The 15,006-nt window shown below is 54.9% G+C and overlaps 1 protein-coding gene across 1 annotated transcript in view; it reads right to left on the bottom strand.

Annotated features, from left to right (window-relative positions):
* Positions 1–262: 262 nt before the first annotated feature.
* Positions 263–15,006, bottom strand: part of Chst8 (carbohydrate sulfotransferase 8) — a 71,156-nt gene continuing 56,412 nt past the window's right edge. Inside the window, 4 exon segments of the mRNA XM_033765980.1 lie at positions 263–935; positions 1,018–1,435; positions 1,437–1,756; positions 2,281–2,318. Of these exon segments, the coding sequence (XP_033621871.1) occupies positions 636–935; positions 1,018–1,435; positions 1,437–1,756; positions 2,281–2,318 (1,076 nt within the window). The 3' untranslated portion in view covers positions 263–635.

Genomic DNA, 15,006 nt, shown 5'->3' on the forward strand with positions numbered 1-15,006 from the left:
CCCTGAGACCCGTGCGAGTGCCGGCCCGCAGCTTGCTGAGAGCTCAGGGGGCACGCTGCAAAGGTGCAGTGACAAGAAGGGACGCCAGGGGGCTCCGTGTGGACAGGACCTCCTCCCATACAGCGTGCTCCTGCCCTGGGCTTCCCCTCTCAGAGCCTGCAGGTGCCTGGCCCAGGCTGTCCGGAGAGGCAGAATGTCCAGAAAGCCTGGGACAAGGTCCGCAAGTTCCCACCACACCCCACAATAGACACTGCTGCTCCGAAAACCAAGTGCTTTATTCAGAACCTCCCCAACGTCATAGAAAAACTGCAAACCGCGTGGTTTGTACAAGGCAAAGGCTAAGGGACTGCACGACCTCCCTGACAGCTGGGGCCCTTGTCCCTGGGGCCTCAGGCTTCCCTGGTCATCGCAGCTCTTAGCCGAGCTCCCGGGGCAACGGAGTCCTCATACCTCCCTCGGCCAAGGAATGAGGAAGTGGGTATGGGACAAGGCCGGGGTCCCCATCCAAGGTCCCTGTTCCCCTCCCAGAGCCAGCTACGGCTCTGGGCTGCAGCACTAGCGGGAAAGATGGTCCTGCGCAGGCGCGCGGGGCGGGGTGGGGCGGGGCGTCCTCCCCAGCAAGCCCCGCCCCTCGCTCAGTACAGGTCTGCGAAGGGCTTGGAGTAGTTGAACATCAGGTAGTCCATGTAGTAGAAGTCGTAGGTGCGTTGCCGCTGCAGGGCCGAGAGCTGCGCGAAGTACTGGTGGGTGATCCTCGAGGTCGTACGCGCCTCCTGTGAGTGCCGGTCCTTGAATCGCGGGAAGGTCAGGTTGCGCGGCGCTCGGATGAGGCTCAGGAAGAAGTTGGCGTCGTCCTCCACGCTCTCGAACTTGCCCACAAAGTCATAGTCGATGAGGCAGGGGCTGCACAGCCGGCTGACGTGGTCCCAGTGGATGTCCATGCCCACGGGCCGGTGCACGTCCAGCAGGTACTGGACGAACTCGGGGAAGCGCACGAGGCTGCCGTGCCCGGGGGATGTCCATGCCCACGGGCCGGTGCACGTCCAGCAGGTACTGGACGAACTCGGGGAAGCGCACGCCGGAGCCCGTCCGCAGCGCCTCCCGCGAGGCGTTCGCCCGGTACCGGGCCAGGATGGCCTTACCAAAGACGGGGTGGTAGTAGCTGTTCGGGTGCTCGAACTTGTCACGGAAAGCCGAGACCAGCCTCTCGAAGGGCTCGCGCACGAAGAGCATCTTGGTGTAGGTGCCCAGGCGGTGCAGGATGCCCTGGCGGTCGAAGGTGTCCAGCCGCTTGAGGGCGCTGCCGTAGTGGACCGTGTTGTGCTGTATGTCCGCCGTGGACGACGCCAGCCCGGCCAGCACCATGAGCACCCGCTTCCAGTTGGAGCAGCCCGCCTTGGGCACCTCGCAGTAGAGCACGCGGTGGCGGTCCTCCACAGGCCTCCCGCATCACCCGCTTGCGCTCCTGCTGACTCTGCTGCAGGCTGTCCCAGTGGCTGTCCTGGGTCTGGGGTGGGGGGACAAAGGTCTCGGACGAGCCGTTGGCCACGACGGCCACTGCAGAGGGCATCTTTTTGATGAGCAGCCGCCGCCGTCGCTGACGGAGTCGTAAACGGGTCCCAGTCTTTGGATGGAATCGAGGCTGGTCAGGCACGTGCAGTTTGAGGTCCCTCGGGGCCCGGCTGGACAAATCCCGTGTGACTCTATCTGTGGGTACCTTCACGACGCCATCCTGGGAACCATCTGGTTGGAGGTCCTGGGACAAGAAGGGAGATGGTCACCAAGGTGGACAGGACAGCTGGGCACAGAGGGTCTGACAGTCAGACTGTCGCCAGGATTAGGGTTTCTGCCCCCTCTGCAGCCTGAATTCTTCCTGGGACGAGGGAAAAGGCTGATCCTGCAGGTGTGGCCCCCTAGTCTGAGTCTTGGTCCGGCTTACATTCGTCGGCTATAGTCTGGCCACCAGAGTGGGACTCAAGGTGGAAATGCTATTTCAGCCACAAGATGGCGCGCTCCTCACAGGAACCTGCCAGGGTGGGCGGGGCGAGCCGGTGGCCCGAAGGAGGCTGGCTCAGATTTACTGTGTCTATTAGCACGATCCAAAGGAGCCATCTAACAGGAAGGGGAAATTCATGGATACAAAGCCCTGGGCTTTGTTCCCAAGGCTCCTGGAAAGGACCGGACACATTTTTCTTTTTAAGAATGGAGTCAAATTTTCTTCCCTGCCCTCCCTGTCTCTAGGCTGTGTGTGCTGAGATTTATCTGATTCTCAGAACTTACCTTGTGGGGCTGCTGTGGCCTGATGTTGAACTTTATTCCTAAAAAGCAAACAGAGCAAGATTAGTAGCGGAAGTGCCATGTGGCTCTCAGGGACCTGCTCACAGGCCCTTTCCCTGTGGACACCCCGGGCGCAGGGAGCTTGGATTAGGCTCCAGGAAAGGGCAATTTGGGACCCTTTGTTCCCTTATCCTGTGGAAAATGAGGTTGCAGCTCCACTGGCTCCCAGCTGGTGCTAACTTCTCATCTCACACCTGGTATGGCTTGGCAGCTGTGGGCAGGTGCCCTGTCCAGGTGTACCTACATTCCTGCCCCGTGGGAAAGTCAGAGTCCTCAGACCATCCTCACCGCACCCCATCCTGCCACTAAGTCACAGAGAACGGACCCTTCTGAAGGCTCTGTCCATCCTTTCTCCACATGCCGTCAGCCATGCCCTGCTTCTAGTGGATGCAGATTCTCTGCACTTGGAACAAGACGCATTTGCACTCAAGCTCCTGAGGTGACCATGTGGTTAGAGAGAGGACACTGCTTCCCACTCTGGTTTGTTGGGGTGGGCAGGAATCTTCCCTTGGTAGAGTGTATGCAGTAGCCTGGGCCTCTTTGCTCACCGCCTGCCTGGCCCACTGGGGCAGCAGGGGCTCTTTCTGCTCTTGTGCCACGTGAATGGACATTTGTGCTCTGAGCACTGCCGAAAGCCACAGTCACAATCAGAAGCAGCCACCCCTTAAAGGAGCTAGAACCTCCAGGCAGCAGAGAGGGGCATGGTGCCCAGCTGCACCTGACTGAGTCCTGGCTGCTGCCCAGGGCATGGAGGGGGCCATTCTGATGGCCAGCATGTCCCTGTCTGTGTACTGGGCTGAGGTCCAGCGGCTGGAGCCCAGCTGGCTAGGGACACCAGGCCTTCCCTGACCCGAGCCTCCTCGATTCCTCCACAGGGTCCAGTTTCACAGAGTGCCATGGCTTCGACCCTGTGCTGGTCAATCTGAGGTTGTGCCTGTGCATCGAATTCAGTTGTTAGCAAGCAAGCAGGGAGGACAAAGTTTATATTCCCTGAGCTTTCTGTGAACTTCTTTAAATCCTGAGAGATGGAAACAAAGGTGGAACTTGGACATGCTGCCTGAATTTCCCCCACCCTGTAGTGGGGATTGAGCCTAGAGCCTTTGCACCAAACCACATCGCCAACCTTTATTCATTCTCTCATTCATTCATTCATTCACAAAAGGGTCTCAATATGTCACTGAGTTGTCCACACTGGGCTCAAACTTGTGGTCCTCCTGTTTCAGCCTCCCAGAAAGCTGGGATTACAGATGTGCATTACCATGCTACCTCTTTCTTCTGTGGATTCCTTTGGGCTGGGAGGTGTGCCCTTCTCTGGGCAAAGCCCTGTGCGCCTTCCTTTCTGGGCATTCCTGTGGCGTGTGTATGTGTGTGTGCTGAAAAGCTTGGAACAGGCCTTTTAGTGCCTTCCAGAGACTGAAGGGAAGCTTCATGTGGTGCCAGGGTGAGCAGCAGGTGCTGCTCTAACAGGGTCCTTTTAGACGGTGGCCCCTCAGCCCCATAGCCCATTTCCTTCCTCACCAGCTGCCCTCCGTCCCTTCCATCCCCCTTGTCCTGCAGACACCTCCAGCATGAGCTTCCAGAGCTCACTTGTCTGCCATGCGGGGTTTTCTCCTGCAGCCAGTGATGACAGATCTCCTCACCAGAAGGGAGCCGCTGCAGCCGCTCAGTTTCCCTCTACACCACCGGGATTCCTTAATTATTTTCTCCTGGTGATGGCAGCTGGCTCTGCTAAATCACCTCTCCTCCTCAGACTCAGATACAGGAATTTACTCTGCTTGTCACTCCTGTCAACCTGTCACCGTGTGATGGTGCTTATTTGTATTCCTTTTCTGGAGCAAATGAGTCATACTAGATCTGGCCAAGAGTGGAGCTGAGGAGCCACTTCCAAAGGTGTCCTGCCAGTCTGGGAAGTGGGACAAAGACGTTCTCACCAAAGTCGCAGCCCCTGTGGCACTGGGTCCTGCTCTATTTAATCACTGTGGACAGACAGAAGGGTGCTGTCTCCTGGACTTCCGGACTCTGGATCTAAAGAAGTTTCCCCTCTGAAGCTAGCCAGTTTAAAGGAGCCCTTGGCATAGGCTGGATGGAATGTTCCAGGCAGGGGTGAGTTCTCTGACTTCCTGGCCACATCTCCCCATAAAGCCAACCTTGCTGTCACCGGCCCCTCTGAAAAAGCATCTTGTAGGAAGTAACAGATAGCTAGGACAGATCATATGGGGAGCTCCATGTCCCCAACCTTTAAACTATGGCAGATCATTTAGGCAAAGATGAATCCTGTCCCCACAGAGCCTTTCGAATAAAAACAGAAACTTGAAATGAAAAGGACTTTCTCCTCTGCCAAAGATTCAGCGCCCCCCCCCACTTTTTCTCAGGAAAAGCTGTTTTTTTTCCTTCTATGTCTTGCTCAGATAATGGCTGAAACAAAGGCCTCTCAGGAACCCTGGGTGTGCAGAGGTTGGTGTCTGCACGCGCCCGAGCAGGAGGTGGGGGTGGCGCGCGCGGCGTCGTCAGGACCCTGGACAGCGCCCCGGAGAGCCCTGGGAAGGGCTGGGGGAAGGCCCTGCCTCTGCTGCACCCAGGAGGACCAGAACCTGGGCTGAGGAAAATAGGGGTGGTGGTTTTTGCCTCAATACAATCAGCACCAACGTTTCCCAAGCCCCTAAATAAACACAAAATTTAGATCAAAACAGAGAGCTTGCTGAGCAACACAAGCCGCAACTCCCAGCCTCCTCTCCATGCAATACTCTGCTCCCCACCCGTCACCTCGCCCAGGGACAGGGGGGCCCCAAGGTCAGTCAACACTCGCTGCCTTCTCGGTGTCTGGATCGTCTGTCTCCTCCTCTCAATACGACGTCAAAAATCTGCAAAAGAGATCCACCACCCCCCACCCTGCACGGGAAGAAATAAACAACCGCTTTCTCTTTCTGGACAGATGACATTCGTAGGGTGGCTGGAACACAGACAACACGATAAGAGTGAGCGCTGGTGAGAATAAACAAGGCGTGAGTTATGGGGACTGCCACTGTGCTGTGTGCTCTGAGCTCTTCATTGGCTGAAGGCTTTTTCTCTTGGCGTTTGAAGCTTCCTGGTTACCCCCAAGGGGAGGTGAAGGCTAACGATGCTGTGCAAGGCCAGTTTCTTAATAAGCAGTGCGTGCAGCCCAGGTCTGAGGAAGGGAGAGAGGGCGCTTCTCCACTGGGCTACTGAGGAGAAGGATCCCTTGCCTCCTCCTCTCCAGAGACATAGGGAGGCCACTGGGTTCCACACAAACCCCCAGTGCCCAATGCTCAGACCCCACTAGGGGTGACAGTTTTTGTTTTTTTTTTTTGTACCGGGGATTGAACTCAGGTCCTTGCACTTGCGAAGCACTCACCAGAACCTCTGAGCTAAATCCCCGGCCCTTGGGGGTGGCAGTTCTGATCAAGGCTTTCGGATGGGTGTGTAGGAATACAACAGGGATGAAAAAGCACCTCACCGACTCATGCATGCTTTACCTCCCAGGCCCCAGGGGGCTGAGGCGGGGGGGGGTGACAGCTGCTCTGACTGCTGCAATCCCAGTCCCAGGCCCCGATGGGCAGAAGCGAGAGGTCCTGTTGCTCTGCATGCTACGGCCTGGCAGAGACAGAGCTATCTGCAAGGCGTAGCAGGGCATCAAACCCACAGAGGGGCAGGTATTGGAGGAACTGCAGGGCCGGGAGAGGCTGTGGGGGCTGCCAGCTCCAAGTGCCTGCCTATGTAGAGCTTGACTGCTGCATCTTCAGTCTCCTGAAGTTTCCTGATCAGGCTGTTTCCTTGGCCATTTTTCCATGTCCTGGATCTTCAGGTGGCTGAGCCAATGTGGCCAGATACATCACATGTGCACTGTCCTTCTCACGTCCACGTAAAGGGCTTTGCTTGCTTCCCTTGGCTCAGGCTGGCCCAGGTCAGAGCAGACACTGAAAGCCAGGCCCTGGCTGCAGTCTAGTTCTCCCTCAATGTGTGCAAGAGCCTCAATCCAAGCCTCAGCCCCTGAGGAAGGCTGAGTCACCAGGCAGCCCCGCACAATGGCCAGAGCATGCAGCCTCACAAAGCAAGGCGAGCAGAAAAGCAGCCGGGAGGACACGCTGCCCACTGGGCTTAGGGCACAAGCCCTGAGGGCATGGCCAGACCCCCATGCACAGGAAATATGGAAGGGATCTGAATGAGAAATGTATTCATTAGGGTGCTGCAGAAAAGCCACAGCCAACAGAAGGCAGTGAGTGAGGGAGTGGGAAAAGGGAGGGGAGGAAAGACAGGAGAGGGAAGGTCTCACTGTGCAGTTCAGCCTGGCCTTGAACTACATAGCCCAGGCTGGCCTGCAAATCCTCCTGCCTCAGCCTACGGAATGCTGGGATTATAGGCAGGTGCCACCTTACCCAGCAAGAGGAGAGATTTTAAGGCACTGGCTCATAGAATAGTTGGCAGACTAAAATCTGTAGGTTAGGCCTGCAGACTGGAGAACCAGAGAATTGATATTGTAGCTCAAGTCCAAAGGCAGTTTAGAGACAGAATTCCTTCTTCATCTCGGAACCTCAGTCTTTTAAGGCCTTCAACTGTTTGGGTAAGGCCCACCAAAGCATGGAGGGTTAGCTGGTATCTTCATTGTCTACCAATTTACATGCTAATCACATTTAAAGATACCTTATCAACAACATCTAGGATGGTGTTCGCTCAAACCACTGGGTCCCAGGGCCTAGCCAGAGGGTACATACAGGTAACCATCATGGGAGGTATCTTTCTTTACTGTGGTGACTACAACAAAGTTTCACAAATTGGGCAGCTTAAAATAACCAACATGTATTCTGGCACAATCTAGTTCTGAAGCCTAGAAATCAGTCTATAAACCACGCTGCCTCTGAAGCCTCCAAGAGTGGATCCTCCTGCCCATTCTAGCTCCGGGAGGCCCCAGGTGTGCCCTGGATTATGGTAACATACGTTTAATTCCCACCTCTTCTTCACATGGCTGTCATCGCTCCTGTGCATGCCCCTTCTCTTATGAGCACACGCGTCACACAGAAATAGTCACCTAGTGACCTCCTGTCACTTGGAAATATAAACAAAGGCCTTGTAAAGTCATAACCAAGGCTACTGGGAATTGAGATTTCAGCACTGTTGTGGCACAATTCAACCCAGAAGAGGGGGTGATGCGATTTCAGGGGTTTCAGAGTTCAGGGGGCAGGAACAGCTTACTGGGTTGGGTCACCAGTGAAGTATTATCACTGGAGCTCAGTGTCCTTAGGGCAAGGACCATGTCTTGTTTATCTGTGTTAGTCTGGCACATGGCAGGAGCTCAGTAAATGCTACGGCAAGGCCGATGCCATCCAGACTGAGGTGAAAGGGATGCTGGGCTTCTCACAGCAACTCAGGTCAGGTTTCTAGCCGTGGCCAACAGCTTCCAATAGGAGCTCCTCCAACTCAGCACCTCACAGCCTGAGAAGGGCCTGCAAGGCAGGGTAGTAAGTGCCAGCCTGGTTGGCCGAGAGAAGAGAGAGAAGCAGCCTGAGCTGAGGAATCTGCCTCTCCCCAGCCCTGGCTGGGTGGTCATGAAACCCTGGTGTCCCTTGACCTTGAACACCGCTGCTCGCTGCCTCTTGCTGCCATCTGAAGCACGTCAGGCCAGGGCCTGCTCCTGGGATGCGGACTCACCGTGGGGCCCCCTCCTCTGGCTCTTTCCCAACAGCACCGACCCCCAAGGTGAGGGGCAAAGTGTCTCCTGGGCCTCTGACTGCCTCATAGTGCAGTGCTACCTTCATCCAGGCAGAATGTTAATGTATGCAGATTAGATGCAAAACCGAAGATCAACACACTCAGCAATGAGAGGGCAGCCTGGGCTCCAGGCGAAGAATTTGGATAGAAGAAGCCTCACTAAAAGGTCTTAAATACTCACTTGTGTTCACAGACAAATTCAGCTTATTAATTTCTCTGCTGAGTTCCCAGGGCACAGCCTGGACACAGCTCAGTCACGGTTGTGCCACCCTGATGCCCTGGATGTAGGTGCAGCAGGGGCCCTTGGAAATGGAGTTCCAGGCAGTGGGGCTGCCCCAGACCCAGGTGTCAGTGGCTCTTGGACCCTAAAGGTGGTTCTGTGCTCAGTGCGTGGACCCTGGGGAGGCGGGACAGGACGTAACGTCTGGGTCTGTACAGCGGCCCTTTGCCCGTAAACCTTGAGCCTTGGCCTCAAAGCTTTTAACGAAGGATCAGAATATTAAGAAAGAAGAGAGAGAAAGAGGGCACACTCCTGGGTGAGCTCAGACTTGTTCCTCAGCCTCACTGTGTTTATTTCCCCCTCTGTGAGGTGTGTTAGACCTGCTCATCTTCAAGTTCACAAATGTGCATATGAGGTGGGGCACCGTGCTGGGCACACTGTGAGCCTTCTGGACAGAAAATGCCAGTTCCAGGGGCTCTCATCGCGCTTCCCCTCACAGGAGCGTTCCTGAACCCGGTTCTTGCCTCAGGTGCAGACTCTGAGGCAGGCCAGTGAGGGAGCGAAGTCATTCTGTCTCGGGCTGATGGGCCCCTGACGACTCTGACCGCTACTTGTTTTGTTTAGTGATTCCATTCCTTCGCTTCTGTGATTAGGATCCACGATTCAACGCAGTACTTCCCTGTCAGCCCAGCCTCAGCTGTGAATTCCCTTGGAGCTGTCAAAGAGCCGAGCATCTGAGCTGCCTGTCAGCCAGCCGGTCAGCCTGGTCTGCAAGCGCAGCAGCTGTCCCGCCTGCCCCACACCCACCCACCTGCCCATCACTCGCAGAAGAGGGGAGTCCAGGGCTTTCCTCCTGCCACAAGCCTCGCTTGTCTCAGGGAGGGGTCCTCAGCTCCTGTTTCAAAGCACTTGTCCTTCAGAGCCTGCAGTGACGCCCACCATGTTTGGTGTGTGTGGCCCCAGCACACGGGCTGTGCGCTGCACTACAACTTGCACGTGTGAGTGTTGGTGGGATTGAGTCCGTACGTCTTAGGGTCTGATACACCACACGTCACGGGGCCGAGCCACAGTGCAGGTCTGTGCTGCACAGGTGCGTGGTCTCTGCTGTATGAGGTGGGCATGCTGTGGGGAGCATGCACATGTTCACACCCCCATGTGGTCTTGGTGAGTCCACAGCACATGACTTAGAGAAGACCACGTCTTATCTTTCCATCCAGGTGTACCGGGGATCAAACTCAAGACCTTGTGCTTGTGAGGCAGGCAGCAGAACCACTGAGCTAAGTCCCCAGCCCTTCCATCCAGTATTCAACAGAGACAGGCCTGGAAGGATCAGCAGGAACTAGGGAATGTTGCTGCAGGGCAAGAGCAAACTTCACACCTGCAGGAACACCGTGTAACCCTGGCACTTCCCATCTCGGTCCCCTATGCAATGTGCTGGTAGCCAGCTGGCCCACGACCCAGAGCCCACCGTGGCCTCACAGCCATGCCGTCCCACAGGGCAGGGACGAGAAAGCAAATGGTTCCAGCAAGGGCTCTAGACTAGGGGTGGCGAACCTACAGCACGCCCGGTGCAGGGGGCTGTGTCACTGAAAGCTCTAACCGGCTTGCCATCATTGCTCTCTGCACTTCATCATCTAAGGCCCAGGGAAGCCTGGAAGTGCTTGGAGCTGTGGAGTTACTGTGAATGTAAAGACCACGGTGCGATGAAAGAGCAAAGTCAGAGCAGCCAGGTAGGTCAGGAGGTGCTGCCATTGCCCAAGCAGGGGCTGTCCGAGGGCTGGACGGTAATGAGAAGGAGTGAGGAGATGTGAAGGGTATTTCAGGAGTCACCAGCACGGTCAGCAACAGGCCCTTGTCGGTGGTATCACCTCAGGACTTGGGGCTGCTGGGAGCTGACTGAAAACACTGGTTTTTGGCTTGAGCAGCTAGCTGGTGGATGCTGCCATTTCCTGAGCAGGGGGAGAGGTTGGTCTGGAGTTTGGGGTGGCAGTGGGTCTCCCATGTGTACACGTTCCAAGGGCATGCAGGAAGAGGAACAAGGTCAGAGGAGCTGGGAACAGCACATCTGGCAACCCACGGCTCTTTGGGGCCAGGAGGGCTTGGGACCAGCACATCTCAGAGGGAAAGCGGGGCTTGGAAGGCAGGGCTGAGGAAGTGGGCCTGGGCCTGAGTCTTCCTTCCTCTGGGGTCCCTGAGGAGCCACTCCCTCTCAGCACAGTTCCCAGAGTGGGTCAAGTGTTTGGGGGAGAGCTCCAGCCAGCTCTGTAGGAAGCGGCCTAATCTGCCCTAAATAATGCTGAATTCTTTCCATGGGATTATCAAGAGATAACTGAGTCATGCTGGAGCCTGAGAACAAGGGGGCTCCACAGAGGAGCCATTTGCCAGAAAAGTGCCAACCACAGCAACTGGCCCGGCCCCGAGTCAGGCGCTCCAGGGACAGACATGTGCAGCACATCCTTCACTGGACCAGAGTCAGGCCATCGGAGGCAGCCAGTGGGGCAGCCTCATTACTGTGGTGGCCTGAGTGAAAGATAATGATCTGTCCAGCTCTAGCTGGCCTCTGGATGTGTGGTTCCAGCAGCAGCGTCAATTACTGAGCTGGCCTGTGGCTGTCAGACTTGTCATGGCGATTGTCTGTGACACCCTGAAGAACCACAAAAGTAAATCCTTCTTAGCGGGTGCTTTTTCTTTGAAGTGCCCCCTCCTCCCTCTGCCCTGCAGGCTGCTCTGTCCTGAGAGCAGCACTCCAGACCCCCTTGGGGACCCTGAGGCTCCTGCAGGCTGAAAAGGATGGCTCAGGGGCTCAGGGGTGGATGCTGTGACCCTTGGCAGAGTTCCTCAGATGACCACGCATGGTGGTCAGTGCAGCCCCTCTTCAGAGGGGTCCTCGAGTCTAGATAGCACCCCTGCCCTCTCAGTCCTGATTCAAGCATGGTGAATGGGCAGCTGAGCTCCTTTCAGTCTCCAGTGTACTCTCCAGCATTTGGAGAGCACTGAGAGGCAATGCATTTCAGGGGTCATGTGGTATGCTCCCCCCGAAAAACCCCAGCATCTTTGGCAATGCACAGATTGCAAAGGCAAGGCCAAAAGCTGCCCAGAGGACCACAGGGGGATTGCAGGCATGGCGAGGGAGACAGTCCAGCTATTCTCTGCCAAGGGTATGGAACACTCCATATTTGAGAGAAGAGAGGAATCTCGCAGGGCAGGGTCTTGAACTTGAGTCAGGTCCAGGTACAGGGTGGGAAGAGAGGCTTAGGGAGCTTCTGACTGAGGATTTGGCTGGCTTCTCTGAGAGGTAAGACCTTTAAGGACAGATATTGCCAAGGGCTTGGCATGGCTGGCTGTAGGGATACCTTCGTCCCTGGCCACCTGATCAAGAGTCCACATCTCCTTTCTTAATGACCAGCCCTTGCTCTGCCCAGTACAGCTCCCTGTAAGCAGAACTCTTCCATCCAGCAGCAAACCCCACTAGGCCAAGCAAATGGACTTACCACAGTGGACCCAAGACCATTCTGGGGAGCATCCATAGCCATCCTCCACACCTACATCACACACTCATTCAGACCCACAGTAGCAGCAGATCCAGGAGAGGTGAGCAGGTCTGGAGTGCAGACTACCTGGCTGAGGTAAGGGAGGAGGACTGAGGGGCCCCCAAGGGCTGCAGGTTCAAAGGATCTTCTGGAGGCCCCCCAGAGACAGCTGATGGTGGCAGGAAAATGGACAGAGATGATGACATCAAGATGTGAGTGAGGGGTCGTGAGGCCTGAACTTAGGAGCATAGACCAGAACAAGGGGAGGGTAGATTGTGTAGAATCCCCAAGCAGGAGGCCCTGGTGACTCAAGAATGTGAGGGTTGAGGGTGGGAAATATCTGGGAGACCCCTCCAAAATACTTCACCAGTACCCTTCACAGAGGGAGGTCTGGGGGGAATGGAGAAGCCAATATGGGCAAAGACCAACCCTGGGTCACACTGAACCTGAGATACAGGCTTGAGAAACACCTGTGGGAAGAACTCTCAGCTGGCAAAAGTACAGAGTTTGGGTGCAATTAGTGTCTGTTATGGCTTGTATCTAGATGTCCCTCCAAAGACTCATGCGGTCGTGGATAGCAGTTTTCAGTGGTGGCTGGATCTAGAGTGTGTGATGCTGGGACTAAGGATGTGATGCTGATAGTGATCATGGTGCAGTGCTAGGATTGAGGCTGTCCCACCTTGGGTGTGAGTGCTACTTGCCCTAAGGGTGGGTAGCCTGGAAAAAGCTGCTTGTCTCCTGTCACTTGTTGGTTGCTGCTTGCTGCCTTGTGCCTGCCATGAACTCTTTCTCCCTTTTGGTGGCTCTCTGCTATGCCATCCAGCCTTGGAGCCAGCCAACTATGAACTGAAACCTCTACCAACTGCGAATCAAATAAGCCTTTTCTCCTTTAACTTTGAGTGCCAGATATTTTGTCTCACCAACAAGAAAAATAACTAAGACAGTGTTTGTTATCCAGTTCTGGGCCACACATCCCGGCTTTGGAGGCTGTACAGACACAAACCACACAACCCAGCCAAGTGACTTCCAACAACCTCGAAACACATTAATATCACGGAATAATGCCACCCTCATTAGCTCTGAACACAAGAACATTAAGAAGAACCAAACATTGGAAATGTCATCCAAAATTTTCACACTTGTCATGTATACTTAGACCGTGCCAAAGTCTTCTTTCCTCTCCAATATTTTGGGGATGTCTCCTCAATCTAGAGAGGCATTGTCTGTAAGAACTTGATGAGAGTTTGCCTGGAGGGGGCAGGTGGGCTTCTGGGTCCTGGAAGACACTGTCAGAGGTCCCTGAATATTCCTTTCAAGGCTCAGCAGTTCTCTTCTTAGCCTATCTATCTGCACATCTGCAGCAAAGCCCCGGAAATTAGACCTGGCTGGCTTTGCAAATAGAATATGCTCATTGTGTAACAGTTTCCCAGAGATGACTGGGGCCATCATGAAATAAGAGTTAAAGATGTTCTGAGCTGTTTTCCTGCTTCCCTTGAAATCCAACCAGAGCAGGTTGCTCTCAGGATGAAGCAAGAGATCACAGGCAGGGAGGTGGCCACTCCCGCCACTGCCTGCATTTCTAGAGGAATTAAAACTCCAGTCTAGATCACCAGGCAGGTGTTTTGGGCCCCTCATTGCAGTTGTGAAATGTGCTATTCCAGGAAACAAAAGCAGCCTGGCTCATGTTTTGGCCTTCCACACCTGAGTGCAGTGGAGGTGCAGAGCCACCCACCACTGTGTGGGTGGGGCCGTCCTCTCTAGAATTAATGATTTGCGAACACGGTGAGAGCTGCTCAGCCCACCGAGGCATCTTCTGCAGGATTAAACATCACTCCTTCTAATGACTTGATTTATGTCCAGAGGTTTACAGCTCCAAACAAAATATTGTGATGATGGCAATAAATCACAAAGGGGATGCTTACAACAGTGACTAGCATGTTTTCGGTTTGCTTGAGAGTTGATTGCAAAATGAGGGGCTGCTGGGTAACAGCATGTGTGGCAGGCAGGGTGAACACAGGACAGAGATAGTGTCAGGCAGTAGGGAACTTCAACAGAGGCATCAGAAAGCTTTGAATGCTTGAGGCTTTGGGGAAGGATCCCTGGTTGAAGAAGCTAGAAATTGATAGGAAGGCACTGTTCTGAGCTCTGAGGGCTGCATGTGCTGCTGAACACCCTGGGAATGTCATTTGCAGCTTTTGGCCAATATTCCCTGGGGCATCCCCAAGTGAGAGACGTCAAGATAAGCCAGGCTAGGATGGCTCCGCAAGGCTGAGTTCCCTGGAAGAATGGGGACAGGCTGCAGATAGGTGACCTCTTGTCTGGCATCTTAGATGATTAGCGGGGTTGAGGGCGTGTGGGAGATCCCTGCAGACCAGGGTTAGGGCTCAGAGGAGTTGAAATCCACTTCAAGGATTGCCTCCACCACAGATCTGGGTAGAGCCCAGCTGGCTCTGGCCAGAAGTCTGGGAACATATACTCCTCCTAAAACTAATCTTGTCCTTGGCACCAAAACAGAGGGAAAGGGGATAGGAGGAGGTGGGACTAGGGTCGAGCTTCAGACCAAGGTCTACTCATCCTAGCAGAACACAGCTGCTGGCCGACAGATGTGTCCCTGAAGAGTCCCATAACCTAGAATGCTGCAGCAAAGACAATGTGCCCATAAGAGGTCATGGTCCAGGGTGACTGAAGAGTGCTGGGCTCTGGGAAAAGTGAACCATGATGAAACATGTGGCCTTGACCCTAGCTCAGGATGCGTTTAACTGGGGGATACGGGTGGGAGAATCGAGGTGGGGTTCAGACGCTGCATGGGGAGTGTCTTCCATGTCAGGTGTGAGGGAGTGGATGGCGGGGAGCTGCACCTCCACAGCAGGTGGGGTGGTACAGGGGTTGTAGGTGGGTGGGAGGGTGCATGGGTGGTGCACGACGTACAGGTTGCGGGTGGGTGGTTTGGGGGTGCGCGTGATGGTGGGTGGATGATACACAAACGGTGGGTGGGTGGCACACAGAGGTAGGGGATGGCGATGGGTGAGGGTGGAACTTGAAGTCCCACCCCACCCCGCACCCCTGCCCTACCCCTGTGCAAGGAATTTAACTCAGGACCTTGTGCTTGCCAGGCAGGCACAGTGCCACTGAGCTACATCCCCAGTCGCAGTACTTGAAATCTTTTTTTTTTTTTTTTTTTTTTTTTTTTTTTTG

Source organism: Fukomys damarensis, unplaced genomic scaffold (assembly GCF_012274545.1).
Source record: "Fukomys damarensis isolate Sample0158 unplaced genomic scaffold, DMR_v1.0_HiC HiC_scaffold_19, whole genome shotgun sequence".
Lineage (NCBI taxonomy): Eukaryota > Metazoa > Chordata > Mammalia > Rodentia > Bathyergidae > Fukomys > Fukomys damarensis.